Raw genomic sequence first — 23,407 nt, 5'->3', positions numbered from 1 at the left:
CTTATGGCTTTTCCTGGTCTTACGGGTTTTTAGGGTTCTTTAGACATTAAAAAAAAGACTCACGCATTATGCCCGTTTTGGGCATAATAGAAATTATTTAACAAAAATCCAAATCTTTTTGTCATATATTTTTTGTCCGAGTCAGTAGCAGTTTCTGAAATAAGTGTGAAAAACATGGAAAAAGCCTTATGGCTTTTAAATGGGGTCTTTAGAAATTAACAAAAATCCACGGCCTTTTAGGGGGCTTTAGAAATTCTTTACCGAAAATCCAGGCCTTACGGCATTCTTGGGGGCCCTAAAATTCTTTTACAAAATCCACGATTAATATCCTTTCAGGGGTCTTTAGAAATCATTATAAAAAACCACCCCTTATGGCCTTTTAGGGATCTATAAAAATTATTTAAAAGATCCACGCCTTATGGCCTTTAAGGGGTTCTATAAAAATTCTTTAAAAAAATCCACGCCTTATGGCCTTTTAGAAATCTATAAGAATTATTTTAATAAATACACGACTTATGGCCTTTTAGGGGTCTATAAAAATTATTTAAAAGAACATCTTTATTTTAAAAAACGCCTATAAAAATTATTTAAAAAATCCGCGCCTTATGACCTTTTTCGGGTCTATAAAAAATCTTTAAAAAAATCCTAATGGCATTTTAGGATTGCGTAAAAATTCTTTAAAAAAATCCACGCCTTATGGCCTTTTAAGGATCTATACATTTTTTTAAGAAATCCACGACTTTTGGCTTTTAGGGGGTGTACAAAAAATTCTACGAAAAATCCACAACTTATGGCCTTTTAGGGGTCTATAAAAATTCCTAAAAACACCCATGCCTTAGGGCATGGAACACACCATATAGACTTTTAGGGGGTCTATAGAAGTTATTTAAAAAATCCACGTCTTATGGCCTTTTTGGGGGTTTATGACTATGGGTCTTTTACTATGAGTTTATGGCCTTTTTCCTTATGGCTGTTTAGGTGGTGTATAGAAATATTTTTAGAAATCCAATCTTTTTAAAAAATTACCACCTTATTCTAATTCTAAGATATTTTAGGGATATAAAATCAATTGGAAATATGCAAGAGATTTTTATATGCAATTAAAAAACTTAAATAAAAAGGAAGTATTTTTCTAAACTTGTAGCTCGCATATTTTAAAGGGGTATTATCGTCATATTTGTTGTGGTAAAAATTTAAATGTTGTTCTGCGAAGGGAGCTTAAGGCGATACCATTAAAAAGAAGGCCTAGTATAAATCAAAACTCTGTACATTTCTTTAATGATTTTTTTTTTCTAATATTTATTTTTTCCCCAATAATTTATTTTGTATGGAATTGTTTTTTGGAACCTCAAAACATAATTTGAATGAATCGCATTCCATTACAAAAAAAATCCCATTCATAATGGGGTGTATTGTTTATCTATTTTTTTTTTCTTTGTTGATAATTTCGAATTAATAGAACTTATGCGGGTTTTTTCTTTTCTTTCAATATTGGTAGGTATAATTTTTTATTAATTCGTTTTTCTTGTTTTTTTTTTCATCGTTTCGTTTTACTTAACTACTTATCAACTATATTTATATAGAGCTTATAAAATAACATATATATTAATTAATTATTAATAATATTTATATTATTACTAATTTAGAAAAGAAATTTTAATTTAAAATAGATAGAAAATATGTATACATATAAGAGATAGAAAAAAATAATAAAATAAATTAATTATTTCTACATATATATAAATGTATATACTAAGAACACGGAAAACAAAGGGTAGGGAATCGTGTGTGTGAGTGAATGTGTTAAAATAAAAATAATAATAAACAACAACAATTCGTACTAAGAAATTAATTTACAATAATACAAAAAAACAATAAAGAAACAAAAAAATTAAAAAAATAGAAATAAAATACAATAACAAATACAATGTGTATGGGCGTGATATTTGATGCAAGATGCTGCTGATGATGACAAGAAAAAATGCTAATTCGTCAAAGTTGTTGTTGTTGCTGGTTGGTTCGCCTAATGATCATGATGATGATGAAGCTGATGAAAAATTTAGATGATGAATAATTTTGTTATTGTTATAGTTTTCTGTTGTTTTTGTAGAATTTTTCTACTATTCTCTATTTTTAATTGTTATTACATACCCCTCCTCTGCTTCTTGTCTATGGTCTGGTTGTTACTAGGTTTTTTTCCTATATACCTGAGGTATGTGTATGTATGTCGGTACGTTTCTTTAGATTGCTGTTAATGATGGTGACGATGCTGACGATGATGATGCCGCTGCTCCTACTGCTACTAAACAATAATACATGATAATCTTATGCTACGATGTAATCAATAGTCGTTTACTACTGAGATTTGTTGCTGCGGCTGCTGCTGTCGATGTCGTTTGGAACATCGTCGTGTCGCTGCTGCTGCAGCTTTTACAACTGCTATTACTACAACAGCAATTATCCGGCAGTTCATAGGCTATACCACCCCATCTCAGCTTATAGGTACGTGTACGCCATCTAATCGCTGGATTCCACAGGGCATGCAGAAACAAATACGGCCCACTTAGCTCCCTAAACAGCCAACCAATAACAAATTCAAATTTGTGAAAGGTCAACGAACCATTCTGGACAATGGTCAGCAGCAGCCAATCGGACAGAAACCAGGTGAGGATATGCACCAAATAGAACACCAATGGATCCCATTTGAAGACAATTGTGGCTGACCAGGCGGCCAGCGCACCCAATACCATACACTCCGACAGCGGTTCAAGGAGTATTGTAGTCGGCACCATGGCCACACGCAACTTGGCCCAGCGTATAAGTCTTTGCTGAAATGTGCTAATATCACAAGTGCCACAGTTCTGCAGGGCCGGTTGATTGCTGATACGCATTTTCCATCCCTGCTCTGTGATGGCCTTGGCAATGAAAAAATCCTCCGCCAAATAGCAGCCAAACGTTTTCAGCCCACCCAGGCTATCGATCACCGACTTCCGCAGCAGACACGACATACCCGTGTGGCAATTGATACCCAAAAAATCCGCCGACAGATATATCCGCGATTGCACAGTGCCAAAGAACACTTTTTCAAAGGTTGCCGCAAAGCCCTCACGATCACAGGTGAATGGCATCTGATGGACCAGGGCATATTTCTCACCCATATGATGTACCATATCCAACAGTGTGTCATTGCGCATTTTGATACCACTATCCGAGATCATTACGAACTCATATTTTGCCGCCTCATAGGCCGGATTCATGTTGTTGATTTTTGGATTCACACCCACATTGCTGCCGCCCAAAAACAAACGGGCATCCACCTGGGGATATTTGGCAATCAGTCCCTCCACCAACTTCACCGCCGGATCGCACTTATCCTCCACACAAAATAACAGCTCATACACCGGATAATCCATTGTGAAAAACGTCTCTAGATTGTGCTCCAAATTCGGGTCGACACCCATCAGCGGTTTGAGTATGGACACACCCGGCAACGGTGTCTCATTGGGGCATTTACACGACTTCTTGTGCAGCTTGAATTTGCCATAGCATATCGCAATCAGATGCACACACCACGTTCCGCACCAGAATATTAGGAAGAATATTGCGAATCCATACAAAGGTGTCGGTAGATGTGACATCTTCTGCTTCTACACTTCACTTCACGTCTAGTCGTGGTTCGATCGGTCGGTCGTTGCTTTACTTTGCGTTGTTTGTATCGTTTTGTTTTATTTTTTTCTTGTGTTTCCCTTTCTTTTGCTTTGTAATTTTTTTTCTATCTTTTTGCTTTCGCACGAACCGTGTGTGTGTTTGGCTGTGTGTGACGATACACACGTCCAAAATTTATTTTTTTTCGTTTCGTCGCGCACACAGCGTCTTCGATTTTTATGCTTTTCCGTGTTCGAAGTAAATCTTAACACTAATTATTATGCCCACCGATTGCGGCTTGAGTCATTCTAGTTGCGATTTTCTGTTTTTCACACACACAAAAATACTTTTTTTCCTCTCCATTACTTTTATCAACGAAAACAAAAAAAAAACAGAAGATAATGCTGCTGCTTGTCGTCGTCGGCGCTGGTGGTGGCAATAAGAAAACGATAACATTGTGTGTGTTTGTTTTGGTTATCGATAGTAACGATAAATTCCAATGTTTTCTTGTGTTGCTAAACGGTATGGGAATGGAATGGAAAAAAGGTACAGTTTATGAGTGGACGGGTACAGTATATTAAAAAGAGGAAACAACTTGTGTTTATATCGCAATTGTTTTAATAAAATAACTTCATTTATTTATTTTCGTTAATTTCGCATGATTAAAAATAAAATGATTAAGGTAAGGCCGTATTTACACAGAAGATATTTCATGGTATTTTATAGTAAGTCGCCCTTTGTATGATTTTATATGTTAAATCTTGAATATGTTTGATTCTTCATTATTTCAGATATTTCTTTATAGAAATTAAACCGCGTTTAGACTATATATTAAATTAAAAAATAAATAAATCCACTCATCTCGACTTAAGGTGTATTTAGACTATAGCTCTACCCATCGGAGAATTTTTCTCTCAAACACTCCAAGAGCTGCCTCATCTGCTTGCGTAAGTACCCATGCTTTAGATCCATATAACAGCACGGGTATTATCAGCGTCTTGTAGAGTGTGAGTTTGGTCTGACGGGAGACGGCCTTGCTTTTGAGTTGACCATAGTAGCATCTGTTCGGGCCATCACAATCCTTCTCCGAATTTCAAAACTGATGTCATTCGTTTTATTTATGGCGGTACCAAGGTATATAAAATCTTTAACTACATCGAAGCTGTAGTTCTCTAGTTCCACAGTTGGTCCGAGTCTACTGGACGTCTTGCACGTTGATACCATCAGCTTAGTCTTCGCGTCGTTTACTACCAGACTCCTTCTCAATTTGTTCAAAGGTGTCTGTTACGGCCCGCAATGTTTGACCCATTATATCGATGTCATCGGCGTAGGCGAGTACTGAAAACGTGCCCAAACTCCCCTAAATACCGAAAATTGTGGAGTAAATTCATATGGGGACTACCCGAAAAAAATGAACCAATATTTATAATTTGTAGTGGAGAAATTTGTTTCCAAATGAGAATCCGCAATACCAAATTATACCCAATTCGTTGAAAAACGTGCTCAAACTCCTCAAAATAGCGAAAATTGTAGGGTAAATTTATATGGGGACTACCCGTAAAAATGGACCAATATTGATAATTTGTAGTGGAGAGATTTGGTACCAAATTAGAATCCGAAATATCAAATTATATTCATTCGGGTTGAAAAACTTGCCCAAACTCCCCAAAATACCCAAATTTTTGGAGCTATATGCAAATATGCACCGATATTGATTATTTGTAGTGTAGAGAGAGAGAGAACAAGAACGGTCGAAGAACGAACTAAAAAATCCCAAAATACCGAAATTTTGACGATACCTTCATATGGAGCTATGCCTAAGGAGGTTCTGTTCCTAAAACACAATATACCAAATAAGAGCTAATTCCAATCAAAACTTGTCACAATCGTTAACATATCGAAAATTTGAGAGCTACCGGAGGTACAGTACATTAACATTTGGTAAAAATTGCTGCTAATTCCTATTTCCAATTTCATTTCTTGAACAGACTACATCTATCTTTATCTTTTGTCATCTCTTTTTTAAGCACGGCCTACTCTGCAAACGACACAATTCTCTCTGTCTCTCTCTCGAGACAACACAACTTTCCGCCTCCTTTAATCAGTTCTTCCGTGGCCGCACAGTTGATCAGATGTTCGTGTGTTTCGTTGTTCGTGATCGGTTCTTATCCTTAATTGCAGATTTAATTTAATTTATCAAGTGAAAAAATAAAAAGAAATGACAATTTCAATTGCAAATTATAGTCCAATTACTGATTAAGGCTGTTCAGTGTATTTATTAATCTGTCATCCACCAAATATCACTATCATTGTTGTGATTTACTTGTGTGCATTTCTGTAGTTGAACATCGCCATATATGCGCGACCATGTTTTGGTAAGTTCGTCTCGTTCTGTGTGCCGTAAGCCATGCTCGTTTTTTCGCGATTTCGTGGGATTTGATTACACAGTTCTCTCTCTCTTGAATATTATCGGGTATGTTCAGTTAATTGTTGTCTATCGGATATGTTCAGTGAATCGTTATCTCTACTACTAGACGTCTAGTCAGAGAGAAATGTGAAAGTGAAAAATATGTAAAAATTAAGAAAATAAATAAAATTTGAAATAGTCTATTGGCTAAATGTTGCATTTTATTAATATGTGATTATAATTCTAATTAGAATCTAACTGTAATGAAAAAAATTGCCTGTTTCATTGAAATATGTTATGGAAGTGCGTTTGTTTCCAATGCAGTGTTGAACAGAACTAAATTGAGAGTAAGTGTATGAGAACGTAACTGAGAAATAATCATCAACAATAACTGACAAAAGGGAAAAAAGAGAAAAGGTGTTTAGCCACAACCATGGCACAATGAATGAGTGGTCCATTGCCACCAACTATCAGCTGTTCAACAAGTGGTGAGTAAATACTATGTTTATTAACTGTCAAAGTGGGCAATTTCTACTTGAATTTCAGATGTGCATTTAATGACACTTTTATTTTAAATTTGGTGATTTTTTTATAATAAAAATTCTATGAGATACAAAAAGTCACCAAATTTTAAAAAAAAAGGTTTTTGTACTTGAAATTGGAAAGCATCACCTTATTTAAATATGCATTTGACCATTTTAACCGTTATTATTATTTGGCATGGTGTTTGTCTAGAATATTTTGTTTGTGATGTTACATATCTGTTCCACAAGTGGTGAGTAAATACTATGTTTATTTTAAATGTGAATTTTGGAAAGCTTTTAACCGTTATTATTATTTGGCTTGTTGTTTGTCTAGAATATTTTGTTTGTGATGTTATCTATTTAATATTTCCCCGGGTAGAATGGAAAATTTTAGACATCAGTTTCCTATTGTAGTAGTTCTGAGGATATCGTCGTAGATATGTTTTTCTCTCTACAGGTGTGGATTTTAATGAATATTTTCCAGAGAATTATTAGAGTTCTATAGGCGTGGATTTGTGAAGAATATTTTCCAGAGGATTATTAGAGCTCTATAGGCGTGGATTTGTGAAGAATATTTAATGAATATTTTCCAGACAATTATTATAGCTATAGGCTGGGATTTTTAAAGAATATTTTCCTTAGGTTTATTAGAGCTTTAGACGTGGATTTTAAAATTTTTTCAGAGGATTGTTAGAGGTTTATAGACGTTGATTTTATGAAGAATATTTTCCAGAGAATTACTAGAGCTCTATAGGCGCGTAAAAGTATTTTTAAAAACATAAACAAGCCTTAGATTTCTTGAAACTATTTTAAAACGTGGATTTAATTAAAAATATTTGTTAAGCACCAACAATAAGACGTTGATTACTTAAACAAATATGTCTTAGGATCTATACAAGATAATTTTTTATAATTTTAAGGACATATATAAAGCGTGGATTATTAAAAATATTTTTAAAGACCTAATATAAGGCGTAGATTTTTTAAAAATACTTTAATGATAATATTTTTGCAGGATCAAATATAAGCCGAGTTTTTTTTTAAATATTATTAAAAATTGTTTAAAATAAAATTTTATTTATTAACAGTTCTAAATATATATTTAATTTATTAAATTCGTATTAAAACGAACTGTTTAAATTACGTTTAAGGAATACAGCCGCTAGCCGCCAAGCGACATCATTGAGTGTGTGTCTATACTAAAGCGTTGCAATGCTTTCTTGTTTGATAGCAATTAGTGGATAAGTAACGTTGTGTATACGTTACGTTTTTCAGTAATTATTACTAATTTGGCGGCATTTTGTGGTAAATGGAGATTAAATAAAAATAAATGGAGATTATATAAAAAATTGTGTTATTATAATTTATAATAATAATTAAACATAAAATAAATAAAAAATAAATAATATTTATGGAATACTGTATAAATTGTATGTCTAAAAAATAAATAATAAAATTCAATGAATATTCCGATTATTCTTTGGCCAATAATTTACAAATGACACTATTATATTTTTCAAATGACAGTTTATGATATGCTTACATCGGACCTCATCTTCCTTTTTAAGTAATAAAAAAAGTACTCATTTTAATATTTTTATTAATTTTTTCTCTTTTATTTTATTGCATGGTCTACAAAATAATATTGTGTACTGACAAAAAATATATAGATATATATAATAATAAATAAAATTGTAAACAGTAAATATTTATATAACACTTAAATGCATATTTGATCTCATTTTGAGATTTTTTGGTTTGCTCTTTGGTTAATTTTTTTATAGAAATGCGGCTTGCCCTATACTTAAAATTTTAAAATTTTAAGGAAAAGAAAAAAAAAGAAAACCAACAATACTTAAATTTTAATTGAATGAAAAATAGCAAATTTGAAGAATTCGGTTTAAGGAAAAAAATGTTTCATTCTACATGGAAGCGGATGCTCTCTGCTCCTGACCATTACCGTTACCATTTTCAACATTTATATAATTCTCTTGTACATCTTTGACCATAAAATCGACCAAATTATCCAAATCGTATTTATGTTGCCAATTCCAATCACGGCGAGCCTCACTATCATCAAAGACCTGTGGCCATGAATCGGCAATCAGTTGCCGACTATCCGGTTGATAGGTAACATGTAAATTCGGTACATATTTGCTAAGTTTTTCCACCAATTCTTCGGGTGTAAATGACATGGCAGTGACATTGTAGACACGATGTTTCAGCTGTTCGGAGGGGGCGCACATAAATTCGTGCAGGGATCTGTAGGGAGGAAAAGCAGAAAATGTGAGGTTAGTGAAATCAGTGGAGGATAAATGAAGTCGTTTTATACCTTAAACAATCCTCAATATACATCATGGGTAAACGAGTATCAGGTCTCAAGTAGCAATTATATTTGCCAGTCCGTAATGCCTCATGGAAAATGGCAACGGCGTAATCTGAAAAAGAAAGATATTAAAAGCAAAAATAAATACATTTTATAGTACATTTACATTACATGGGATTTAAATTGTCAATGTCATTGCATAAATGTCAAATAATTCGTCGTAGGGAGGTTAGCTCGGAAAAAGTCCTAAAGTCTAATGCACTTTTGATAAAATAATATTAAACGAATTGGTGTACACACTATCAGTGTGGGCTGATAGATTTTTTATCGATTACTAACTGCCCAATAACAAGGAATATTTTTTACACAAATTTCGTTCTCACGATGCAATAATAAGGTGATGTATCAAAACAAAAACCTTTGTTTTTATCTGTCAAATTTTTCCATATAATATTTCAAATGGTTGGCAACACTGCACATCGAATTGAAGTAGAAATTACCCACTTTGACAGTTAATTAAGACATCAGCTGCGCTAAATGGACTACCTATTCATTGTGTCATGATCGTCCTATAAGGCCAGATGATTTCATCCGAGCTGTCAAAATACCTTCAATTTTGACTTAATTGTGTGAAAACGTAAACAAAAAATTTGACAGCTTGGGGGATTTTAATTCAAAATTGTCGATAACGATTGTTTCTGATACGGCCTGTTTATTGGATCATGTTGCCAACGTGGCTAAAATCTTATCGACTATTATCGATAATTTCCAATCTTGTAAATATTTACTCTTTAGTTATTTAAGCGGTCTATACACTATAAATTTTTAATAACAATTTGGCCCAAATTCTACTTGACTGGCAGTGCGGTCGTTTATATCCGGCATTAGTCAGACAAAAAATCATGGCTGCAGTCCAAAATTATAATGTGTACTTGCCTTTATGAATGACGGTCATGAACTGTAATGAATCAACGGCATTACCTGTCATTCAAAACTGATAGGGCAAAATAAATAGGTACTCCACTTAGCGCGCAGCTGACTATCCCATTAACTGTCAAAGTGTATAGCTTCTACTTGAATTCGACGAGCTGTGTTGCCAACCATGAGAAATATTACTAGAAAAAAATTGACAGATGGTCGAATATAAAACAAGATGTTTTTGTTTTGATACATCACCTTATTATCATGATTATTGCAGAATCAGTAATCGATATAAAATAGCAGTCCAAAATTATAGTGTGTACTCGGCTTCATTAATGACGGACATTAACTGTCATTAAAAAATGATAGTGTGTACACCACTTAATAAAAAATAGTAAATATTTAAAATTATCGATAATAGTCGATAACATTTCCTTTACGTTGGCAACACATTAAAGTATCCTGGTCACACGACAATTTATGTTTGCAAATTTTGGAACGCTTTTAGAAAAGAGTGGAAAAATTCCCACAAAATTGGCAACACTTTAAACGGTCTGGGCACACACCAATTTTATATAATTTATTTTTTAATATAAAAAAATGAATTTTACTCACCAGTAGTGCCACCACCTGGTGGATCACTGGAAATAACACCGGGGAAACGTAAACATCTAAAATCTAAACCAAACTTATGATAATAATACTCTCCAATTAGTTCAGCATGAACTTTTGAGACACCATAAATGGTGCGGGGTCTTTGAATCTAAAAACATAAAAAACAATTCCCATTAAACTAAATCCATGTCAAATTCGAGGAAATCACACGGGTAACCTACTGTAACATTTGGTGTTGGATTGCGTGGACTCTCCGGGCCAAAGGCGCCAATGGTGCTTGGTACAAATATGCGCAAATTATATTGTTTTGCCAGTTCGATAACATTGTGGACACCCTCAATGTTGACTCTGCAAAGAAAAACAAAAAATTATTCGTTGGAGGAGGAGGTTTAAGTGACAGCTAACTGTGTTATTACATTATTACAAGGAAATACATAATTTGCCCAAATGAAAACGACATGCAATCACAACAATGTTTAATTAAATTTTTTTGTGGGCCTCACTCACAGACAACCACAAGCTAAATTATTATTATGTTCATTGTTGTGATTGTGATATAAATAGTATTTTTTGTTATTATTAGTGAAAGTCTAGTCTAGTTATTTCCATGGGTTACACCACGATTATCTATACATACCTGACAGCCAATGGCACATTTTGTTCTCCCACCGCCGACAGCAAAGCTGAAAAATGTATCAACCAATCGACACGATGATCGACAACAATTTTCTGCAATCCTTTAAAATCTAAAATATCAGCAAAAATATATGGACCACTTTCGCAAATGGCATCGTTGGGCTTTATGATATCCGAGAGAATGACATTTTCACTACCATACTGGGAACGCAATAGCTTGGCACATTCAATGCCCAATTGACCCAAACCACCTGGAAGGGGGGGAAAAAGAAAGGGGAGAAAATAATACATTAATTAAAAAACATAGAAAAAATTATAAAGTAAATTTTATTAAGCATTTTTTAAATAGAATCTTGGATTTTTCTGTCAAAAGACCTAAAACTGTGAGACGACAAAGGCAAATGTATAAAAATATAACAATAAAACAGGATTGTATTTATTTTACGCCTTGTGTAAACATCATGTATCGGTGGTTTTGGGGACAAATTCAATGGTGTGTTAATCCATTTGTACTTGAATATGTGTAACTTAATCGGGTTAAAACGCAGCGTATAGGGCAACCCTGCAGACAGTAGCAACACGTAACGTGATGGAGAATTATCGGGAGAAAAGGAGAGAGGAGAAACGTGTTTTCAGAAAACAGAAAGAACAAGAAAAACGTTAGCGTGAGCAAATCGAGATGTACAGGAGTCAGAATGAAGTCCGGAAATTTTACCAACGAGTATAACACCAAACGGAAGGCTTTGGTGCAGGCACATCCTCCGGTAGAGATGAAGAAGGAAACTTGGTGACAGATACAGACAGCGTGTTGAGGATCTGGAAGGAGCATTTTGAAAAGCTTCTAGTGTCAAATAGTGGAAGAAGATACGCCAGAACCAATAAGAGATGATGGTATAGAGTGTATACCACCTAGCCAAGATGAGGTCATAAAAGCAATTAATCGGCTCAAGAACAACAAAGTAGCAGGAGCCGATGGGTTACCAGCCGAACTATTGGCCAGATGCTGGTCAGAAGCATGCACCAGCTGATTAGTACAATTTGGCTAGATGAATGCATGCCCAATGATTGGAACCTCAGCATCCTGTGTCCCGTACACAAAAGGAGACAAGACGGTATGTACCAACTATAGAGGAATAAGTCTCCTTCCCATCGCATATAAAGTACTATCCAGTGTGATGTGTGAACGATTGAAGCCAATGGTCAATGACATCATCGGACCATACCAATGTGGCTTCAGACCTGGCAAATCCACCATTGACCAGATTATCACTCTGCGACAAATCCTGGAAAAGACCCACGGAAAACACATCGACACGTTCCACCTATTCGTCGACTATAAAGCCGTATAGAGGTGTTTGAAGCCATGTCTACGTGCGGCATTCCTGCAAAATTAATACGGCTATGCAGGATAACTTTAAGTGGCACAAGATCAGCACTTAAAGTAGGAAAGGACCTATTGGAGCCCTTCAATACCGAACGAGGATTCACACAAGGTGACAGTTTGTCCTGTGATATTTTTAACATCCTGCTGGAAAAGGTCATACGAGACGCAAAGGTGAATAGAAATGGCACTCTGTACACCAAACAAAACATGTTACTCGCCTACGCCGTTGACATCGATTTAATGCGTCGCCCATTGCGAACGGTAACAACTACCTTTGAACAAATTGAAAAGGAGTCTTCCAAAGTGGGTCTGGCAGTATACGGCGAGAAGACCAAGCTGATGATATCAACGCGCAAGACGTCCAGTAGACTCGGACCAACTGTGGAACTGGACTTTACATACCTTGGTACGGCCATAAATAAAACGAATGACATCAATTTTGAAATTCGGAGAAGGATTGTGATGGCCAACCGATGCTGCTATGGTGTAAGTAAGCAGTATAGAAACAAGGCCACCTCCCGCCAGACCAAACTCAAACTTTACAAGACGCTGATACTACCTGTGCTATTATTTGGATCAGAAGCATGGGTACTTGCGCAAGCAGATGAGGTATCTCTTGGGGTGTTTGAAAGAAAAATTCTCTCTGCGCACAAGACCGACGCGCTTGGAAATCTTTTTTAAGCTCGGCTTATGGAACAACCGTTCTGTAACAAGCCAGCTAAGTAAGTAACCTACTTTATCAGGATTTATTTGACATATATGCAATGGAATTGACAACTTATACTCACTGGGTTAATGAAAGTACTGTTACACCTTGATGTAATATATTATCTTTTTAAAAATTACAGATTTTTATAAAATTTTTAGGGAGCTATCATGAACTATGTTCTGTTCACAAATCCAGTGAATTATTTTTGAGGTATACGCTATGAAATTGACATTTGAGATCTAGTGGATTTCGTAAATCTAAACTTAGTCTAATAGTACGTTTACTGTACGTTACTCGTTAACAAATAGTACGTTAGTCGTTGACAAATAAATCCTCATAAGGTAGGTTAACCCGGTAAAAAGTTCTAATGTAAATGCCGTTTAAATCTAGCAATTGCCAGTGCTAACTAGATCGAAATAAAATATGTCACCAAGGCATACCATATATTGAGTCTTTGCAATGTTTTTCTTTCTCTTTCATTTTGGAAAAATGTTGTTCAAACATACATGGTCCGTGCCCGTACTACAAGAATCTACTATTTTTTACTACGATAACACTTTATGATATCGAAGAACAGTGAAATTAAAAAAAAAACAATCTGCAACATCTTGAAGGCCACACACCAACAAATTCTCTAGTAGTGGTTCTATTAAAGAAAACTAGTGTTAATAACCCCACTTGGATACGATATACTATAATCTGTATATATATATATATATTTACTCAAGCTAAATTGTTTAGAAATTTTCAAAAAACATCAAACGATGTCATATTTCACCTTGGTTTCGATGCGAATACAACAGATTTTTTTGTCACAAATTTGGCCTTGATTTTGGCACACGTTTTTAGGATCATTGCCAAAATCTATTAAACATTTTATAATTTTCATTTTCAATAGATAGACAATGTGTATATTTTTGGAACGAAGACATGGAGCCCACGCAAACACAAAACAAGCCCCTGGGGGATAATAAAAATTAGAAAAAAATAGATGTGACACGAGTATGAACTATAATACTGTATTTTTTCACCGCGGAAGAGTTGTCTAAACTGTTTGAAAGCTATTTGACCTAAATGTTTTCTTTTCTGTAAGTATGTTTGACGTTAGCAACACAAATTAAAAAAAAAACATGAGTATAGTTTCAGATTAATAGTTTTTTTGGAATTTTTTACGTAATAAAAAATTATGTAATAATTCGTTTACATTTAACCAGAATTCGTTGACCCAGTGGCTTTCAATTGTCAATTCCTTTGCATATATGTCAAATAAATCCTCATAAAGTAAGAATTGACAATTGAAACCCACTGGTAAAAAGTTGTTAAATGTAAATGCGTTATAAATTGTTAAAAAGTATAATTAAAAAATTTATATTAAATTAAAAATTGATTATATAAACATAAAAAATATTTGTTCTGTAATAAACATGGCCCAAACAAAAAAGATAGAATTTAGTGGTGTCTATTTACATCCATTAAGGCGCGTTTAGCGAGCTGAATTTACCTCGCTTTACCATATAAAATAAATCCACTCATTAAATGAATTTGCTCGAAATCCTTTGCGTAATCGAGATTATTTCAAAGCACTGTTTTTGTACCAAAAAATGCATCACATTTCTTAAATGTATCAAAAGTGTCAACCCTCAATAAAATCTCAATCGATAGTCTCTCAATCGATGGTCTCTATTACAATTATGAAAACACTGAAGAGCTTAAAGTTAGAAATGTGTGTTTACACGTAAACAAATATCAGCTGATTGGCTTTATATCATTTTGACACTAGTTTAAACAGCAAGAAGTTTGTACCTCAACTTAGAAATAGATACGATTTAGAAGGTATAGTTTAAACGCGCCTTAACTTCATGCAAAGAAAATCAATGTAAACATAGTATAGGAATTTAGATGTTCTTTTACATGCATTGGTGATACAATAATTTGAGATAATAACACAATTAATAGGTAGTCCATTTAGCGCAGCTGACGATTCGATTAACTGTCAAAGTTTGTAGTTTCTACTTGAATTCGATGTGTAATGTTGCCAACCATTTAAAATATTACTAGAAATAATGGTAGGGACAAAAACATTTGATACATCACCCAACAAAAATGCAACTCTGTACGTAGTGCTTCTTCTGTTAAATATGAAAACATACGGAACGAGTGAGTGCGTTTATTATTATCAATTTGAGAAAAGAACAGCTGTTTTTCGCTTCTTAGTAAACCTTGTTCGTATTGGACCTTCTTAAAAATAGTAACAGAAATGTCAACTTTAAATTTGCATAAAGTCCCCAAAAGTACATTTACATATACGATTCTAAATCGACTTGATTAACGAAATCCAGAAATACGCCCAACTTGTTTACATATAACTTTAATCATGATCTAAATGTCGATCATCTAATGTTTATCAGAATACATATAAAATTATTTATTTGCGCCAAAAAAATATTTGTTTGCAATTTGAAAATGAAAAGAAGAATTAAAACAATTTCAATATTTTTGCAAAAACAAAAAAAAAAAATTATAAATATTTTTTTGTTTTTCTTTGATTTTCATTTTTGCATTTGACAACCGTTAAATATAAAAATAAACAGCATGTGAAAACAGTTGCAAATTTTGTTACATTGTGAGAGAGTTGTATTTTTCCATTCAAAAATCGCGTTGCATCTCATTAGTACCATAATTTCGATCGTGATTTAAAATAAAACCTGCAGCACCTTGATTTAAATTTTTATCATAAATTATTCTAAATTCAGCCTGATTAAGAAAATAATCTCTGATTCAGCCAGCGTCAAGTAAATTATAGAGATACATAAACCTAATGGCTTTCATGTGATTTATACGCTATTGACATTTTATACAGTGGATTTCGTAAATCTAAAACAAACGTTTTGAAAAGTATTCCATATATATTTTAAATATGGCTCGAGCCTGATTTACACTAAACATGTTTTATGGAAACCCTAATTGATTAGTAACCTTAACGACGATTAAATGGTAATCTATAATAAAACACGGTCCGTGTAAAGGCACTTTATGTTTACTTCAAATGCATTTCTACAAAATCCGTACTCCAAAGAATATAATAGTACGTTTACATTGTACCGGATTTCGTTAACACAGTGGGTTTCAATTGTCAATTCCATTGATATTTGTCATATAAATCCTCATAGAGTAGGTTAACCCTGTAAAAAGTTCTAATGTAAATGCCGTTTAATTTCCAATAAGTGCACTTTTGTAAAATATTAAACTCCATATTTCCATGATGCTTCATTTTTATACCCTCCACCATAGTATGGAGGGTATATTAATTTTGTCATTCCGTTTGTAACTCCTCGAAATATTCATTTCCGACCATATAAAGTATATATATTCATGATCAGGGTAAAATTCTAAGACGATCTAGCCATGTCCGCCCGTCTGTTGTAATCACGCTATCTTCTGAAGGAATTGAGATAGTGTGCTGAAATTTTGCATAGGGTTGTCTTTTGTCTGCAGGCAGATCAAGTTCGAAGATGGGATATATCGGTCCACGTTTAGGCATAGCTCCCATATAAGGGTACCCGGCAAATTTCGGTATTTTAGGGTTCTTGAGCGCCTTTTTCTGCCGAATTCGCTGAAATTTGGTACATTGGGTTCTTATTGGATACTAAATGTCTCCACAAAAAATTATAAGTATAGGTCCATATTTTCTGGTAGCCCCCATATAACGGAACCTCCTAATTTTCAGTATTTTGGGGGTTTTGGTCGTATTTTTCCGCCGAATTGGCTGTAATTTAGTGTTTTGAGTTCTTAATAGGTACCAAACCTCTCTAAAAAAAATTATGTATATAGGTCAATTTTTTCGGGTAGCCCCCATATAAGGGTACCCCCCAATTTTCGGTATTTTGGGGTTCTTGAGCACGTTTTTCGCTGAACTTTGCTACATTGGGTTCTTATTGGGTCCTTAATGTCTCCACAAAAAATTATAAATATAGGTACACTTTTTCTGGTAGCCCCTATATAATGGTACCTCCCAATTTTTAGAATTTTGGGGGTTTTGATCGTATTTTTCCGCCGAATTAGCTGTAATTTAGTATTTTGAGTTCTTAATAGGTACCAAATCTCTCTACCAAAAATTATTAATATTCGCCCCCTTTTTGGGGTAGTCCCCATATAACCCCCTTTTTTTATATTAATATAGTTATCTGATATGTTCCGCGTTTTGAGTTTGGTTCTAAGACTCTAGTGTAATCATTTCACCTGCAGGGGATAGCGAGGTAAAAAATTAGAACGTAAGGTTCGATAATGAACTATAGTCGCATTTAGACCTAGCCTCTGTGGAGGTTTCAGAAGGAGTGGACCGATATTCCGCATCTTCGAATTTGAATTATCAATTAAAAATTTCTGAAATTTGTATTATGGTTTACATAATCCGATTTTAGACATGTCGGTATAGGTCCACTTTTTGGTATGTTTCCTTTATTTTCATTTCTAGAACCTGTCAGTATATCTATGGTGGAGGGTATACAAAGTTCGGCCCGGCCGAACTTAACGCTTTTTCACTTGTTCCCTATTAAATTTGAAAATTTAAGTCACGTTTACATTAACGGCACTTTTCTTTAAAACACAGTTAAAATCTTTTCAATATCATAAAGTTTAAATATGTCAGTTGTTCATGCTAATTGCTCAGGTATTTTACTTAGTGTTTATCCTTCAAGAGCTAATCCCATTTCATTATGAATTAGGCTAGTTTACATCAAATGTGTTTTAAATTAAAATTCTTAATTTATATTGTCATTGAATTTAAATAAATGGCATAAATCAGCTGATTGTATATTCAGCTTTTATAACCTCTAGCATCATTTTGTAATACATCGTTTCCACACTCAACAATTATTAAATCAAGTACAAACCAATGACACTTTTTTCAGAAACTAATTAACACTTTACAAATTAATTTTTCTTTTTATTTTTCAACCCACCAGTTATCAAAATTTTTGGTGGACGACCCATAGTTCCATTGTGCATAGAACGCCGGAGAAATTCTCTGGCTTTTGGCGTTAAAGTTCCAGTGGTGCTAACTGTGCTTTGCACTAATGTCGTCAAACACTTCCGAAACATTGTGAACGGTAATTTTTATGTTAATTATTATGACACTTGAATATCAAGGACACTTGTAATGAAATTTTATTTCCTTATTATGTTTTTTTTTCGTTATTCACTTGCACTTTGCACAATTTCTCTTTTTATTTATGTCACAAAACTATCCGAGGATAGAACAGAACACCAACCGTTGTTGGTGATGTTTGACTGTCAACTGATTTCACTTTTGTGTGCGATTTTCATCAAATCTCCTATTCTATTCGGAAAAAATAAATTGGGGGAAAGAACAAATTATTATTATTGTTATTATTGCTATATTAATGGATGGATGTGTCTGTGTGACATGTTCTCACTTTCTGCTGCTGGGCTCTCTGTCAATATTCTGACGTTCATAATACAAACAACAACAACATCACTATTCGGGATATTAATTTATGTTGCCGAGCAGCAATGGTTCGGTCGGCGTGTCTCGTTTGCCTCCTTGAATCGCGTGTTTTTGGATATTATTGGTTGGTCTGGCATTTTGTTGTTGTTGTTATTGTTCAGGCCCCCACTGAAGAAACGTTTCGAGTGTGTGTGTGTGTGTCTCTCAATTATGTTTTTTTTTTCTGTGGGTGACAGATGTGGTACACTGTCACACGTGTACGTACACAAGTGTGGGTATATTTTTTTTATCACATCTGTGTGATTTAAAACATTTTTGAATTATGAGATGATTTTTTAATTATGCGATGATTTAGATATTTTAAAGGAAAATGTACTTTCCTAACAGGTGGAAAATTAAATGGTATGTTCCCGCACGGATCAAGGATATACTAATTTTTCGATATCGTAAAGGAAACATGTTATCATAGTCGATTCTTGCAGCAGGAAATTATAAAATCAAAATATAAATTACACATAGAGAATGATTCATATATAATGTTCAAGATTAATTTCGTGAAACAAAATTTAATAAGTTATCTGAGAACAACTGATTTACTCTAACTTGTACAGCATCTAAAAGCCGATCAGCTGATTTTTGTTTACAATTGAAACCTGACACAATAAATAGGTAATCCCATGGCACAATAAATAGGTATTCCATTTAGACGCTGCTGATGTCTCGAATAAGTGCCGCAGTGGGTAATTACTACTTGAATTCGATGTGCAATGTTGCCAACTATGAGAAATATTATAAGGAAACATTTGAAAAATGGTGGAGACAAAAACCAAGGGTTTTGTTTTGATACATCACCTTAATTGCATCATGGGTAATGCCTTCGGCGCAGCTGACTATCCGATTAACTGTCAAAGTGCATAGTTTCTATTTGAATTCGATATGGAATGTTGCCAACCATGAGAAATATTACTAGATAAATACATCAACTTATTATGGCGTATACGCCATGGAATTTACATTTGAAATGTCGTAGTTTAAACACTCTTTAAGTTTCCCATTTATTTCCGTAATTCAAAGAGGTTTACATACTATAAACTTTGACTATCCCCTTTTTATATATATACAATACTGAAGGCGCGTTTAGGCTATAGATAAATATGTAGTCCATTTAGCGCAGCTGATAACTCGACTAACTGTCAAAGTGCGAAAATTTCTACTTGAATTCGATATGCAATGTGGCCAACCATGTGAAATATTATAAGGAAACATTTGACAGATGGTCGAGACAAAAAAACGAAGGTATTTGTTTTGATACATCTGGATTTTTTTTCAATAAATTTGAAATTGATAAATGGGTTCCAAATTAAAAATGGTTGCCATCATTAACTTCTCAAATGATACTACCTTCTGTAATTATGCCATGGCTTAAACTGAAAACTTAAGATCAAAAACGACGTTTACCCGAGTTGATGGACTCAGATCAAAAGCTGAAAGTTATTCCTAAACAAGGGGTAAAGGGGGAAACACATAAGAGGATTGGCATCATGGCATAACTATTCCAGGTGGTCTCATTTGAGAAATTGATAATGGCAACCCCTCTTAATATGGAATTCATATATCAATTTCAAATAAAATTAAAAATAAATTCCATAAAATGTTACGCATGGCGATTGGCAAATTTTCAACAAATTTAAAAAAATATATTTTTTCTAAGGCTGTACATTGTTCTCAAGATTTAAATATTTATGAATATAAATGATTCAAACATTTTTGACACTTGCCACAAGATTTGCGTACATTTCGAAGGAAGATATTTTCGTTTACATTTTGAAAGCTGAATGTTGTCAAAGGTAAATTTATGAAAAATTGGAAACATATGACTGCATGAGACTACCATGTATAGTTATGCCATGATTGACATGTTAACTTGGCTTCTTTTATTGTAAAAGAATAAAGGAGAACGGCGTTGAAATTCAAGTTTGACTCTGATATTCCAAAGCCTTATTTAACAGGCCATGCCTGAATCCTCGTTTGTGTTTCTCCCTTAAAAGTATTATTTTAAATCTTATTGTTTCGGATGAAGCCATACCAGCTCCTCTCATTGACACCCAAAGTAGAGCTTTAGTCTGCTTTTCCACAGGCAAATTTTTATTTGGCAAATACTGAGTTTGTAGGCGAGGGGGGTGCGAGGAAGAAAAACAAAAATTTGCCTGTTCAGAATTTGCGTACACGCAAATTCTGCTTTGCTCTGTTCGTTGAAAACAATTTTGTTGACATTTCCTTTTGAAGCCATTCGCTTTACTGACACACAGCCGGCTTTTGTTTACAAACCTGTTGCTTTAATTTGTGCAAGTGACATTTAATTTTTAATTTTTGCAATTTATATAATAAAATATATAAAAAATAAATGAAATATTAAAAAAAATCTTTAAAATGCAAACACTTTTGACTTTTATTTTCTTTCTTTTGTATTTTGATTCGCAAATTTGGCAAAGAAAAATTTGCTAATGGAAAAGCAAGGGAAAATTTCAAAAGAGAAAACAAAAAATGTGCCAAATAAAAATCTGCCTGTGGAAAAGCAGACTTAACACTTTTTTTGTACCAAGAAATACATCACCTTTCCTCACAAAGCTAATGAAAGTCAGCTGTTTTCTCTCAAGTCTAATGGCAACAATTTGGCATTTGTTTACGTTTTCATAATGAAAGCCAATTCACAATAATGGATTTTTTTTAGCAAACTTAAGAGGTAGCTGACATCGAACTGGTCTCCCAGGACGACCTTATTTATAGGCCTTGCTCTATATCATTTTAATACTGGTCCAAAGTCGTTCAGAGAGACCAGCTGCCTCTCATGGTTGCTGTCGAAATCCATTGTTGTGAATTGACTTCCATTATGAAAACGTAAACAATGTACAAATTTTTGACATTAGAGTTGAGATGAAAAAATTCGCTGTTGCAGACATAAATTTACTGTGAAAAAAAAATTCATTGCGTACGTCCCTGCTTCGCTGTATTTCAGCAAACATGCTGAGGGGCACGTCTGTCATACACATATGTATGTGTGCCTATGTTTATGTCATATTTTCTTGGTGAACATTTAATTTACGTACAAAACTATATTTAGTTGATGGTTTTTTGGAACAAATGTCATCGATCAAATAAATAGTATTTTAAGGCATAGGATCGCCATGACAACGACCTATTAAGGTCTTTATTTATAACAGAATTTTATAGCGTGACACGTGTGTGAGAGAGAATTTTATGTAAGAAGAAGAACAGAGGGAATTCGATGAGAGACAATTGTCACAAGTGAATATATAGATTCTTAAGCGGCATTTACATTATAACTTTTTACCGGGTTAACCTAGTTTATCAGGATTTATTTGACATATATACAATGGAATTGACAATTCAAACCCACTGGGTAAACGAAATCCGGTATAATATAAACCTACTATTACATGGACAATTGTCAAGGAGGAAAAAAAATTATTTTTTTTTTTAATATTGAAAGTTGAAAATGTGGTCGTTAATTGTCCAATTAACAAATTTATTCCCAATTTTTATCTCCCCCGAAAAATACGATTTCACTGTTATTGTCAAGGTTAATTCAATTGAGATGATTAACAATGACCGTTTTTACACAACCATTCAAATTTGGAAACAACAATAACAAATTCGGGGAATTTGGAAAACATGATGGGATATTACCCAGAAAAAAACAAATGAGAAGGGAGAGAGACAAACGTCAAAGGCAAATGAACGAACGGAAATAAAACGGCATATACATTAGAACTTTTTACGGGTTAACCTACTTTATGAGGATTTATTTGACATACAGTGGTGGTCACAGAATTAAAACATTTACTGTGGTAAACATTTTTTGACCAGCCCTCAATTCGTTTGAAGTATTTTTGAATTTTTTTTAATTCAGAACACTTCGATATACTGCACTTAAGAGATTTAGTGTGAAAATAGAAAATTATTGCATGCAATTTTTCCATAAATAACGGTTTTTATGAAAATACATCGACTTTGAAGTGGCCATATAATTAAAACATTGTATGGGATTTTTTACTTTACTGCTTTTTTAATTATTTTTAGAAAAGCTCTTTAATTTAGTTAAATTATGTAAACTAAGCACCGATAAAATCATTTACCGATAAAAATTTTTGAAAAAATCTGTAAAATCGATCAAAATTGCCAAAAATTTGTACAGTACACCTTACATTCAGATAATCACCCTTATTATAGAAAATAAAGGTCCGAATGCACCAGAAATTGCTAGAATTAGTAGAAAACAATAAATAATTCTCAAAAGAAATAAATATTTGAAATAAAAACTCAAAAAATGGCAATTAACCTAAAGGAACGATTCAATTTCAATAGCCTTTACTGAAGAAGGCCGAAATATTTTTGCAGTATGTGAGAAAAAATCGATTGATATTGTTATTTATTATATCAAATCGACTGTTCGAGAAGTACAGAATATATTTTATCAAAAAATATATCAGTTACAACAGAACGAACGGAGATCAACGCCTAGGTTGACGAGTAGAAGTTTCTGGCACACAGCAGCATTTTTGATGTTCAGCACAAGACTTCAAATATTTGTCAAACTGTAAAATTTTTACTTCCTTGATACTAAAATAGATTAAGTGGAAGTTATTCGATTCAAAAAATATTATTTTGGAAAAATATTGTCATGTTCAATAGATTTTAAGTGTCATGAGTTGACCATCAATCATGCTACTGTGTGCCAGAAAACTTTACTCG

The 23,407-nt window shown here is 33.6% G+C and overlaps 2 protein-coding genes across 2 annotated transcripts in view; both read right to left on the bottom strand.

Annotated features, from left to right (window-relative positions):
* Positions 1-2,330: 2,330 nt before the first annotated feature.
* Positions 2,331-23,407, bottom strand: part of LOC133325420 (ceramide glucosyltransferase) — a 61,377-nt gene continuing 40,300 nt past the window's right edge. The window contains exon 2 of the mRNA XM_061534187.1: positions 2,331-3,652. Within this exon, the coding sequence (XP_061390171.1) occupies positions 2,331-3,638 (1,308 nt within the window). The 5' untranslated portion in view covers positions 3,639-3,652. The remainder of the gene's footprint in view (positions 3,653-23,407) is intronic.
* On the bottom strand, positions 8,499-18,296 carry LOC133325418 (L-threonine 3-dehydrogenase, mitochondrial). Its single transcript, XM_061534186.1, has 6 exons — positions 18,129-18,296; positions 11,076-11,325; positions 10,660-10,786; positions 10,439-10,586; positions 8,909-9,014; positions 8,499-8,838 (listed from the first exon to the last, which is right to left on the bottom strand). Exons 1-6 carry the CDS (start codon positions 18,265-18,267, stop codon positions 8,499-8,501), a joined length of 1,110 nt encoding a protein of 369 aa, XP_061390170.1. The 5' UTR covers positions 18,268-18,296.

Source organism: Musca vetustissima, unplaced genomic scaffold, assembly GCF_032173495.1.
Source record: "Musca vetustissima isolate MV318-11 ecotype Yass unplaced genomic scaffold, APGP_CSIRO_Mvet_v1 utg8386, whole genome shotgun sequence".
In the NCBI taxonomy this organism is placed as follows: domain Eukaryota; kingdom Metazoa; phylum Arthropoda; class Insecta; order Diptera; family Muscidae; genus Musca; species Musca vetustissima.
This window is presented reverse-complemented; position numbering and strand designations above follow the sequence as displayed.